At 53.3% G+C, this 12042-nt stretch overlaps 2 protein-coding genes across 2 annotated transcripts; one reads left to right on the top strand and one right to left on the bottom strand.

Moving 5' to 3' along the window:
• Positions 1 to 1374: 1374 nt before the first annotated feature.
• EPOR (erythropoietin receptor) lies at positions 1375 to 6929 on the top strand. Its single transcript, XM_020894300.2, has 8 exons — positions 1375 to 1608; positions 2460 to 2595; positions 2983 to 3161; positions 3239 to 3396; positions 3879 to 4032; positions 4119 to 4206; positions 5948 to 6035; positions 6129 to 6929. The coding sequence occupies exons 1-8, from the start codon at positions 1494 to 1496 to the stop codon at positions 6738 to 6740; spliced, it is 1530 nt and encodes a 509-aa protein (XP_020749959.2). The 5' UTR covers positions 1375 to 1493; the 3' UTR covers positions 6741 to 6929.
• Positions 6930 to 7946: 1017 nt separating this feature from the next.
• On the bottom strand, positions 7947 to 9551 carry SWSAP1 (SWIM-type zinc finger 7 associated protein 1). The gene is made up of 2 exons (XM_020894327.2): positions 9291 to 9551; positions 7947 to 8746 (listed from the first exon to the last, which is right to left on the bottom strand). Exons 1-2 carry the CDS (start codon positions 9534 to 9536, stop codon positions 8240 to 8242), a joined length of 753 nt encoding a protein of 250 aa, XP_020749986.2. The 5' UTR covers positions 9537 to 9551; the 3' UTR covers positions 7947 to 8239.
• Positions 9552 to 12042: the final 2491 nt, after the last annotated feature.

Raw genomic sequence — 12042 nt, 5'->3', positions numbered from 1 at the left:
GTGCAGGAGTACTCAGGAATAGCTCTCTCCAGTGGCTAACGCAAGGTCAGCTGTCTCCCTACACCTCTCAGCTTGGTTTTTCACTCATCTTTTACTCCACAAATATTTCCTGACCTCCTACTGTATGCCAGGCTCCGCTGTAGGTGTTGGGGATATAGAAATGAACAAAACAGACTAATGAAGGTGGTGAATCAATAACAAAACATCAAATACATATTACATATTTAATACAAAAAGTACAGGGAATGCAAAATGCTGCTGCTGCTGCTACTACCAAGCCATTTAAGGACTGACGTGGGCGGGGCGGGGGGGGCGCGGTGGCGGTGAGAGGGTTGCTATTTTAAACAGGAAGATCCAGGAGGACTTCATTGAGGAAATAACATTTAGTTAGAGTCCTGAGTAAACTGAAAGTGAGCCGCATGTATATTTAGAGGAAGAACCTTGCAAGTGGAGGGAACAGACAGCGCAGAAGCCCACCTTAGCTTCACCATCAGCCAATTTTTTTCCTCCTAATGACAAAGGTGTCTCTGACTACTCTATCTGCCTACCACGCCATCCAATAGAAAGTGGCACCTCCTTTCCTAGCTACTCCAGGTAAAGTCCCAGAATGGAAGCTCATTGGATCCCCTTGGGTCACATGCCACTCCTGAACCAATTACCGTGCTCCAGGGAATGGAACTCTCTGATTGGCTAATCTGGCTGACGCAATAAGGTAGGTATCCCCCTGCTTCCCCAGGCATGTATCTCTTTGGGTGGGAGGGTGTCTACCCCAGTTGAAGCTCAGCCCAAGAGAACAGCTTTTATTATTTGTTCTATACTTTCTAGATTATCGAAAGAACTGCACGTTCCTTGTAAAATAAAATCCCAAGAGTATACAAATATAAGCAGAAAAGAAAATGCCCCAAAATCACAAATAAAATCTCGCATTCCAGAATACATATAATTTTTACAAATGCAGGCTCTTTCGTACTTACTATCTGGCAGTACTTCCCAACATTGTGCAAACATTCAACGGCTACTATTAGGCTTATTATATTCCTACCCAGACTGGGAAGAGATGTTGATTAATACGATAATATCAGTAGTTGTAGTTTACATTTTTTGAATGCTTGCTATGTGCCAAGTCGGGTTTTATAGATTAAAAGGCTGAAGCTCAAATAAGGTAAGTAACCCTTCCAGGGTCGCACGGCAAGAAAGTGTGTCTGAGGCAGAAAACAGAGCAGTTCCCTCCACCCACAAGGGGGTGCGGAGCCCAGGGCCCCTGCTCTCTGTAGCCAGGCCCCACAGGGCGGCTGCCTCCCTCTTATCTCAGCTCGGGCTGCCTGCTGGTCCCGCCCCCTCGGGGGAGCTGCCACTTGGAGGCGCCTGGCCGGGAAGGCCTGGTCAGCTGTGTCCGGCGGAGGCAGCTGCTGACCCAGCTGTGGCCTGTGCCAGGGACGGAAGAAGTGGCGGGGGGGCCGGAGCCCTGGGCTCCCGGCGGCAGGGGCTACATTATGTATCATCTCCCGGCACCCCTCCGGCCTGGAATTGGCTTCCTCTGCCTCTTGCTCGTTGGGGCAGCCTGGGCTCCCCCACCCAATCCACCGGACCCCAAGTTTGAAAACAAAGGTAAGGGTGGAGTTGAATGTGAACTCCACCACTGGATCTTGGAGGGCAATCTTGGGGCCCGAACTTCCTGCCCGGATCCTTGGGGGCACCCAGGTTCTCATTCTGAGTCTGTGACTTGGGACCCAAGATGGTGTCTGAACCCCTAGACTGGGATCTCATATGGCATGCTGGGGTCTATATCCCCAGACTGGGTTCTGGGGGAGAAGCTAGAAGGGGTCGTAAGAGTCCTACTTTATCTCTTCAACGAGCTTGGGACGTGCTAAACGCTAAATGGGGCAGGGGTGATGCTGTAGTCTCGAGTCCCGTATTCTAGAGTCCCTGAGCTAAGGGGATCTAGCCCACCCTCCAGGAGGGGAGGGAGGGTAAAACCCGAGTCAGAGGGGCCGAGCCGCAGGCGACTGTAAACACGGTTGGCATGCGGGCGCCAGATCCCTGGGTCCGCGGGGTTGAGGGAGGGGAACGGGGGGCACGGTTGGCGCTATCGGGCCGCCGGGAGCCTGTCGGGGCTGATAGGGGACCCCGCCTCCTGCACACACACTCACCCGCACGCAAGTCCCTAGGCTGGGGCGGGGCCGGCAGCGAGAGGAGGAGGCCTTGAATGCTGCGCTCAGCAAAGCCGGTCGCGGGTGGGCGGCGTGTGTGTTGGAGGGAGACAATAAGACACGCAACCTACGCTTGGAAGTTTGGGGGGGCACTACTTCGGCGGACCGCTCGAAGGGCCCCACTGGAAGAACGGGGGCGGGGCTTTTTTTCTTATCGGTCCGCACAGGCGGTAGGAGGGAGGGAAGGATGCTGTGGTTCGAGAAAGGGGCTCGGGTCCCTTGACCCCCTCCCCTGACCCCCATCTTCAGCGGCCCTGCTGACAGCCCGCGAGCCTAATGAGTTTCTGTGCTTCACCGAGCGCTTGGAGGACTTGGTGTGTTTCTGGGAGGAAGCGGCCAGCGCCGGGGTCGGCCCGGACAACTACAGCTTCTCTTACCAGCTCGAGTGAGTCGGACGAGGAGGGGTCAGGTGGGGCGCCCCACAGGTGGAGGGGGCGGGCAGGCGGGGCAGACCTCTCAGAGCTCGCACCTTGGGATGTTTCCTGGTGCCAGGGACCGGATGGCATCTCTGCTGGTGGGCACTAGTGGGAAACCCACCGGGTCAGGGCTGACATGCACCCTAGTGGTCGTGGCTGGAACACTCCCGTGATCACTGCTGGAGGGCAATCGCAAACTTCAGGGCAGGAACAATACCGCTTCAAAGCAGGACTTAAGGCGTCACGTACGTCGGGGCTTGGACGACCCCTGGTGGTAGTGTCCAGAAACGCGCCCTCGGTCCCCGCGAAACCTCCCAACTTGATCCCCCTACCCTCGCTGGTTCCTGGTTGAACAGGGGTGAGCCGTGGAAGCCATGCCGCCTGCATCAGGCGCCCACCGCCCGCGGCTTGGTGCGTTTCTGGTGCTCGCTGCCTACAGCCGACACGTCGAGCTTCGTGCCCCTAGAGCTGCACGTCACTGCGGCCTCCTCGGGCGCTTCACGCTACCGCCGTACTATTCACGTCAACGAAGTGGGTAAGTGCGCTGGGAACCGGGGATTGGTCGGGAGGGAGTCCCAGTTTCCGCCCACCTAAGCAAACCCCTCTCTGCAGTGCTCCTAGACCCTCCCGCCAGGCTTGTGGCTCGGCGGGCCGACGAGGGCGGCCACGTGGTACTGCGCTGGCTCCCGCCGCCTGGGGCACCCATGGCGAGCCTTATCCGCTATGAGGTGAACATCTCGGCAGAGAACGCCGCAGGGGGCGCACAGAGGGTGAGGCCCGCCCCTATGACCTAGCCCCAAAGGGCTCCAGAGTCGACAGGCCCTCTAAGTCTCACCCAGACTGTCACTGGGGCCCCGCCCCCTTGGCCTCGTCCCTTCCACGCCCAGCCCAAGACATCTCTACGTCCACTGACTTGTCCCTTTTCCCAGTGGTCCCCTTTTCCCAGCCCACCTGGACTCAACCTTTCTTAACCCTTGCCTGGAACCCTAGACCGCTCCAGTGCCCGCCCTGTCTGTTCGCAGGCCCAGCTGTTAAATAGCTGGAGTGCGCCGGTTTCTACCCAGAGCCCCATCCTGATTGGCCCCAAGCCTTCCTGGGCCCCGCCTCCTACTTTCATTGCCCGCCTCCCCATTCTTGGTTTTCTTTCTTCCTTTTTCTGATTGCCTGGCTCCCTCAGAGCCTACCCCCATATGCCCTCCTCTGCCCACCCCGGCCCTACTGGCCACACCCCTCACCCGGGCCCCGCCCACAGGTGGAGATCCTCGACGGCCGCACCGAGTGCTTGCTGAGCAACCTGCGGGGCGGAACGCGCTACACCTTCATGGTACGCGCGCGTATGGCCGAGCCCAGCTTCGGTGGCTTCTGGAGCGCCTGGTCCGAGCCTGCGTCACTGCTGACGGCTAGTGGTGAGGCCCAGGCAAGGGAGGTAGGAGGGGCTGGGCGGAGCAAGGGGGCCAAGCTCACCGCCCTGACCTCTCCCCTCCTCCCCCAGACTTGGACCCCCTCATCCTGACTCTCTCCCTCGTCCTCGTGCTCATTCTACTGCTGCTGGCCGTGCTAGCCCTGCTCTCCCACCGCCGGTGAGCGCCCCACTCGGCATCTGGCTGACTCCCCTCCACTAACTTTCCCCGTTCCCTGTGAAAACCTAGGCTCAGAGACGGGCACTTGCCCAGGGTTACACAATGAAGAGTCGGTGGCAGGGTCGGGATGCAAGCCAGGTCACACCCAGACTCTTACTTAAAATTCTCTGCTCTTGGGCATACTTTTTGGGTTTTCCTCCTACCTCAGTGGCTGCTCCTTCTTGGATTCCCTTGTGAATGTGCGTGCGTACTATCCTAAGTCATTTCAGTCATGTCCGACTCTTTGCGACTCCATGGACTGTAGCCCGCCAGGCTCCTCTGTCCCTGGGATTCTCCATGCAAGAATACTGGAGTTGGGTGGCCATGCCCTCCTCCTGGATCTTGCCAACCGAGGGATGGAACCTGCGTCTAACTGCATCTCCTGCCTTTTAGGCAGATTCTTTACCACTTAGTCACCGGGGAAGCCCTTCTTTGTGAATACTTTTTTCCCTGTTTCATCAACTTCTGTAAAGCCAACCAAATGGGCTCCATGAAACGATTTAGCCCCAAATGCCTCCCACCCGTTGTCAAGCTCTTTAGATATTTTATGACATGACCAGCCATCTTGAGGTTTTTGTAATTCAGTTTTTGTAACCCAAGTACATACTATGTGTTTTCACACCCCCAAGCCTTGGGACACACTGTCCCTTCTGCCTGCAATGTCCTTGCCATGCCTGCCAAGCAATCTCCTAGTTCTTTCAAAGCCTTGTTTATTTACTTGATTGGGAAATACTGAGTGCCAGCTATGTGCTAGGCACTGGAAAGCAAGCACAGAACAAACCAGATGTGTCTCTACTCTTGCAGATCTCATAGCTGAGTCACACAACACATAAGGGAACCAACAGATACTATAAATTGTGATGAGAGATAGCAGAAATATTGGGCTTCCCAGGTGGCACTAGTGGTAAGGAACTCCCCTGCCAGTGCAGGAGACGTAAGAGTCTCAGGTTCGATCCCTGAGTTGGGGAGATCCCCTGGAAGAGCGCATGGCAATCCACTCCAGTATTCTTGTCTGGAGAATCCCACGGCCAGAGGAGCCTGGTGAGCTACAGTCTGTAAGGTCACAAAGAGTCAGACATGACTGAAATGACTTAGCATGCATGCACATGGGTACATGACAGAATAGATAGGTGAGAGGAGGTGACATCAGAGCAGAAACCTGAATCCTGGGAAGGAGGCAGCCACATGAAAAGCAGGGAGAGAAAAACAGCAAGTGCAAAGGTCCTGAGATGGGAATGAGCTTGGAACATTGAAGCAGCTGCAAGAAAAGCTGTATGCCTATAGCAGAGTGTGTAAGGGGTTGGGGGGTGGGGGAGATGAGGGAGGTAACAGGATTAGATCATGCAGGGTCTTCTGTAGGGAGGAGTTTGGACTTTATCCTGAATGCACTGGAGAACCATGGAAAAGAGTGAGGAGGAAGTAGCATAATGGACCTTCAGACAAGCCTGGGTGGGTTTTAGAGGGATCATAAGGCAGTATATATTGAACTCCTATGTATCCTTCAAAACCCTGTTCCCATTGCCTTTCTATAGGGCCTTGCAGATGCTTTGGCAGAACCCCTGTTCCTCAGTCCCATGCGCTCCTCTGCCTTCAACGTGATCACAAGGGACGAGGAGTGTCTGCCTCGTGGATGCTGCTGAGGGGGTGTTGGTGAATGTTCAGTGACACATGCCCAGGTATCTGTTTGTTTTGGTTTCACCAGGACTCTGAAGCAGAAGATCTGGCCTGGCATCCCAAGTCCTGAGAGCGAGTTTGAAGGCCTCTTCACCACCCACAAGGGTAACTTCCAGGTAGGCGGCCTGGTTGTTCCTTCCAGGCCTGGGGCTTCCCTGCTCCTGTGGCTGAACTCCAAGTCTCTGAGCAAGCTGGTGCTGTTTCCCCAGCTGTGGCTGTACCAGACTGACGGCTGTCTGTGGTGGAGCCCCAGCACCCCCTTCCCAGAGGACCAACCTGCCCCCCTGGAAGTCCTCTCTGAGTGCTGCTGGGGGGTGACGCAGGCAGTGGAACCAGGGGCAGATGACGGGGGCCCCCTCCTGGAGCCAATGGGCAGTGAGCAGGCCCGAGACAGCTACCTGGTGCTGGACAAGTGGTTGCTGCCCCGGAGTCCGCCAAGTGAGGACCTCCTGCAGCCTGGTGGCAATCTGGACATAGTGACCATAGATGAAGCCTCAGAAGCGTCCTCCTGCACATCCGCTTTGGCCCTGAAGCCTGGGCCGGAGGGAGCCTCTGCTGCCAGCTTTGAGTACACCATTCTTGACCCCAGCTCCCAGCTCTTGCGCCCAAGGGCACTGCCCCCTGAGATGCTCCCCACCCCGCCCCACCTAAAGTACCTATACCTCGTGGTGTCCGACTCTGGCATCTCAACTGACTACAGCTCAGGGGGTTCCCAGGAAGCCCAGGGGGGTTCATCCAATGGCCCCTACTCCAACCCTTATGAGAACAGCCTCATCCCAGCCCCCAAGCCTTCACCCCCGAGCTACGTGGCCTGCTCCTAGGACTCCAGCCCTCACAGGCACAGGGACCCAGAATGACACCACTGCTACTCCAGGCCCCAGGTTTATCCGGCAGGGTCAGTGAGGCCTGCTGACCTTGGCTTTCTGCTCAATTCATCCTGCTCAGAAAGTCACAGCCTTGCAGTATTTTTAAATGTACAGTTTTTTTGTGTGTAGATATATATATATATATATATATATATATACTTTATATATAAATATATACAAGTTTCCTGTCGTGACTTCTATAAATTCCTGTAAGCCCCATCTTTTCCCTGGGCCCAGGCCATAGGAGAAGTAGCAAAAAGTCTGTGGAGTTCAGTCTAAAATTCTGACCTGGCAATCTGAATAATAGTAATAGAATGAATTAGTCAGTATAAGTTATACTAGCTGCCCTAACAACAACCCATTCCCTTCTCGAGGGGGTCTTCTCGACTGAGGGATTGAACCCGGGCCTCCTGCATTGCAGGCAGATTCTTTACCAGCTGAGTCACCGGGGAAGCACTTTCTCTCATCCAATTCAAATAGCTGGTTAGCTTATCCCTGGGATGAGTCAGAAACCCAGGCTGCAGCTTAACCATCTCCGAGGGGTACTCTGGGGTCTTCAGACGGACACTCTGCATCCTGCCAGCCAACAAGAGAGAGACAGCAGAAGATTTTGTGGGCCACTTTAGGGATGTGAACTGGAGGTGGGCGCCACCTCTTCTTTACAAATTCTACTGGCCAGAAATGGTCATGTGACCCCAGGAAGACCCATGGACAGCTGGGAAATGTAGTTCAGCTGTGCACCCAGGCGAGAAGAGCTGTTTAATGAGCAGCTACCTAATCTCTGCCACTAAGAATAATACTAATTCCTAAGGCTTTATTCTGAATCTGGTTCTAAGAAAGCACTCTGATGACACCAAAGGTCAATCAAGTGGCTCAATGGAAGTTTTGGCTTAACTGATTTTTAAAAGTTTGACATAACCTAGGAAAGCATACCTTCTATTCCAGCAATTCCACTTTTAGATATGTACCCTAAAAGCCCTCACACACATGGACCAGGATATGTGTACGAGTGTTAATAACAGTAAATAAGTCAATCTGATCATACCTAATTTAGGGTATAGTCATTCATAGAATTACAAGCAGTATGGAAAAAGGAATGAATGAAAATGTAGCCAAATCTTAGTACCAGCGTTGAGAGGGAGAAGGAAGTTTCAGATTACATTTATCATGAAATTCTTCTTTATAAAATTCAAAACAGAAAAACAATATGTTGGCAGGGCACAATATGTACAGAATAATGGTATGTTTACGAGAGAAAAAGCACTTTACAATCTTAAGGTCTTTGAATTTGCATCTGTCTTGGGTAAACTCCCGCAGCTGGTGATGGACAAGGAGGCCTGGTGTGCTACAGTTCATGGGGTTGCAAAGAGTCGGACACGACTGAGCGACTGAACTGAACTGAACTGAGGTAGGTGTTCCAGACAGGGAAACAGGCATAGAGAAGTTGTCAAAGCTCACGGTTGGCCTCCAGACCTTGAACCTTTGTGCGAGCTAGTGTCACCTGCCTGGGTGGGCCATGGGGTGATTGTCATCTCTCCATCTGGTTGAAAAGTCACCCCCCATTCTTCCCTGGGGCCCAGCCCACCTGGCTCCAGGGAGGCTAGGAGGCAGCACTGTCCTGGGCCTGATGCATCCGGCTGCAGCCAGCACTGGGCAGGGAAATACCTCTGAAGAAGTGCCAGCTGAAGAGCATTTCCACTGTCTCCTCCTTCCTCCTGGGTCTGGAGGGCCACAATGAGCCCACAGCCCCGGCCAGGCCCAGCCCGGTGGCTGAAGTGGACAGCTGTGTCCAGAAGCAGGGCAGCCAGGTAGGCGGCTTCCTGGGACCCAGGGTCTTCTACTAGGTACTCCTCCAGGCCATCAAGCAGCAAGAGTGAGGGGGCTGGTCCACGGGCCTCATGGGCAGAGCACAGAAGCCGGAGAAGCTCACGGGTTGACGGTGGGTACTGGAAGCGGATCTTCTAGAAAGGATAAAAGGAAAGGGCCAGATTCAGCACAGGAAGTCGGGCTTCCAGTTAGAGCAGTCCTGCTTCCTTGCGTACTCCCGCCGACGAGTCTCTCACCCACTAGACCTCTGGTTCCAGCGTGAAGCAGTTCAGAGGGATCGAATATTGTTCCGTTCACCAACCCCTCACCCTCGTTTTTTTTCTTATCTTGCACTCGACACTGCCCGGTATTATTAAGGACAAGGTATGCCTTTCTGCCAAATCTTTAGGGCAATCTTTCCACGAAACACCTACCCTTAGCGTCCAACTTCACCACGCACTAATGTTTAGCTCCGCCCCTGACTCCATCCCTTGGGACGCAAATTTGTGGATCCCGCTCCCTCACTGAACGGTTTCTCCTTCAATCTTAAAAAGACTTCGTACAGTCCCATCCCCAACTCGTCCATATTCCTTCCCACAAGGTCGCTTCGACTCCGCCATTGGTCTGTCTCCGCCTGTCACTCAATGCCCCGTTCGCCCCGCTACGGGCTGGCCCACCTCTGGTCCCACCCCTCCCTACTTGTAATCGCACTGGTTCGAGCGCCGCCCCAGTCCTGCGGGGCAGGCTCTGAAGGGGCCGCCGGGTCAGGAAGAGGACCGGGCCTCGGCCTTCCCCTGCCGCCTCCAGGGCCGCCGCGAATAGCAGCGCTGTCTTTCCAGAGCCTGGACCGCCGAGCAGCAGCAAAGGCGGCTCGGCCTCAGCTGTGTTCTCTCCGGGGCCCGCCGCGCTGCCCAAGTTTAGCACTCGCCTCAGCGTCTCCGCCATTTGCCGCGGACTTCTGTTCAATCGGCGGCCGGTGCCTGCCCTTAATCCCGCCCAGGGCGGGCTCTCATTGGTTACAGTGCACTTAGCTTCTCCATTAGTCCAAAAACCTGTTCCTCAAAGTTAGATCGACGTTTCGTAGCTCCTCCCCTGGTGAAGGGGCAAATAACCTAGTTTGAGCAACAAATGGAGGCGTTTCAGGGCAATGAGGCCCTCTTGTAAGTGAGTCCGCTGGCGGAAGCACCACGAATACTATTATTGTGAACTAAGCAGCTAATCAGACAATATAAGGGTTGAGAGTTGGAGGGAACAGGCCCTAATCATGGACACATTACTTAAAGTCTCTGAGCCTCAGCTTTGCCCACCTGTAAAGTGGAACACATGGTATCTCAGGAATATTGTGATGACCGTTCGTGCGCGCGCGCGTGTTTCTGCTGATGTTTCCTAATGACAATGAAGGGGAGAGGTGGATAAGCTATGTACTTGTCTCTCTCTGCGCTTGAATGCTTGCACAAATGTGTGTGTTTGGGGTTGCAAGCTTGAGAATATTTATGTGCAAAATATCCATCAGACAGCAAAGGAGTGTCTTTGAAGGTCTGTGAGAAGGGTCTCTGCTGGCTTCCTCATTGGCCTGGGGGCTTCTTGAGTCCTGCTTAGGGTACAGTGAGAGGCAGGACCATAGAACAAAAAAAAGGGGGGTGGGGAGAGGAGGCAAAGATGCAGGCGCTGGGAGACTGAGGGAAAGCCACAGCAGGACCTTCTTTGTCATATTCACTTCAGTATCTCCAGCGCCCAGATAGTGCTTAGGGCATTGCAGAGTCTCAAAAGGCTTGTTAAAGGAATGAATAAAGAAAGGTAGGATAGATTGGAAACTGGGAGAGAAGGAAGAATAAGGTGAATGACCAAGTGAGCACTGGTTGGATACCTTCACACAGACTTCTCCCCAGAGCTGCCACTCACAGCCCTGTTGCCCTGGCAACTCTGTCTCCTGGTAACTTCAAAGTGGTGCTGTTGCCAGGAGACCCAGGGGCAGGGCGGAACTGAGATTTCCAGGGCGCTCTCTCTCCCTCTGGGGCCAGAAAAGAGCTTCACAACATCCCTCAATACACCCACTCACACAGACAGGCACCCCCACACTCCTACACACACACACACACACACACACACACGGCAACTCTGCATATATTTCACTTTCAGAATCCCCACCACCTACATGGTCACAATCATATCCTGACACAAAGCACCCCATACATACTCTTTTTTGCATTCATGCCCCCACATCCTTTCTCTTGCAAGCACACCAGAACACAGTCTGATACAACGATTCCTTTGCCTACACACACACACACACACACACACACACACACAAGGCACACTTACCTCGTCCTGTCAAATGCACCACCTCATCCCCTGATTCACCTCGCTTTACAACACTCTAAACACACAAGCACCTGTATCACACAGTTCCACATGGTTATAAACACCGGACCATGCTGAACACAGACCCATTTCAAGTCCTTTGCACTTGCTGTTCCATTTCCTAGAGCATTCAGCTCCCAGATATCTATCCCTTGTTTTTTCCATTCTATTCAGGTCTCTACTCAAATATCACTCACTTTTCCTGACTACCTGTGTAAAATCACACCCCTCCTCACTCTTTCACTGCTTCTTCACCTTTATTTTCTTTTTAAATACTTATCACTTCCAACCGTATGTATTTATCTTATTGCCTTTCTCCCCACTAGAATGTCAGCTCAATCGGGGTAGAGTCCCTCTTTCTTTCACTGCTGGATCTCTGGCTCCTAGAACAGCACCTGACATAGGATAGGTGCTCCTGAATGCATATACTGGCAGAGATGCAGACGTTAGGTGTATCTCTCGTGCATACACTACTTCTTTCCCTTGCTTCTTGGGACCCCATCTTCATGTCCTGACAGAAGGACTTTACCTTACAGGGGTTCCCTTGAGGAGGCAGAACCAAAGGGTAAAGTGGACAGCTCAGGGTCTGTCTGTGTTGCTCCCTAGTTTGTTGGTATCCTCAAGTGATAAGTCTATTCATTTAGCAAACACTTATTGAGCATGCATGTTGTTCCTGACCCTGTTCTAGGAGGCACACAGACTCAGCAGTGAACAGAGAACAACATCTCTGTCTTAGTGGAACTGACATCTTAGTGAGGGAGGTGATAATGGCCACCAAGCATCATGAAGAGTTTAAATAGTCTATGAGCAGATGATGTCTGTATTAAAAAAAAAAAAAAAGGTTTGCACAGGGAAAGAAAGGGAAGGGACAATTGTTTGGTTTTTGCAATTTTGAATAGGATGGTAGGGGCAGGCCTCCCTAAGAAGGTAACACTTGAAGAAAGGCTCCTAGGAGGTGAGGGAGCGAATCATGCAAATATGTGGGGGAAGAGCATTCCGGGGGGAGGCATCTGCAAGTGCAAAGGACTGGAGGCACTGGGAGAACTTTGGCTTTTACACAGAGTGCCACGGAGAGCCCAGAGAGCGTTTG

Source organism: Odocoileus virginianus, chromosome 3, assembly GCF_023699985.2.
Source record: "Odocoileus virginianus isolate 20LAN1187 ecotype Illinois chromosome 3, Ovbor_1.2, whole genome shotgun sequence".
NCBI lineage: Eukaryota > Metazoa > Chordata > Mammalia > Artiodactyla > Cervidae > Odocoileus > Odocoileus virginianus.
This window is presented reverse-complemented; position numbering and strand designations above follow the sequence as displayed.

Bases quoted from the DNA above. Each gene is read 5' to 3' on its own strand.
- SWSAP1 (XM_020894327.2), bottom strand. From the start codon at position 9,536: ATGGCGGAGACGCTGAGGCGAGTGCTAAACTTGGGCAGCGCGGCGGGC. The intron at 8,747-9,290 runs GTAGGGAGGGGT...TATCCTTTCTAG, and splicing joins TCGAACCAGTGCGATTACAA to AAGATCCGCTTCCAGTACCC.
- EPOR (XM_020894300.2), top strand. From the start codon at position 1,494: ATGTATCATCTCCCGGCACCCCTCCGGCCTGGAATTGGCTTCCTCTGC. The intron at 2,596-2,982 runs GTGAGTCGGACG...CTGGTTGAACAG, and splicing joins AGCTTCTCTTACCAGCTCGA to GGGTGAGCCGTGGAAGCCAT. The intron at 3,162-3,238 runs GTAAGTGCGCTG...CCCTCTCTGCAG, and splicing joins TATTCACGTCAACGAAGTGG to TGCTCCTAGACCCTCCCGCC.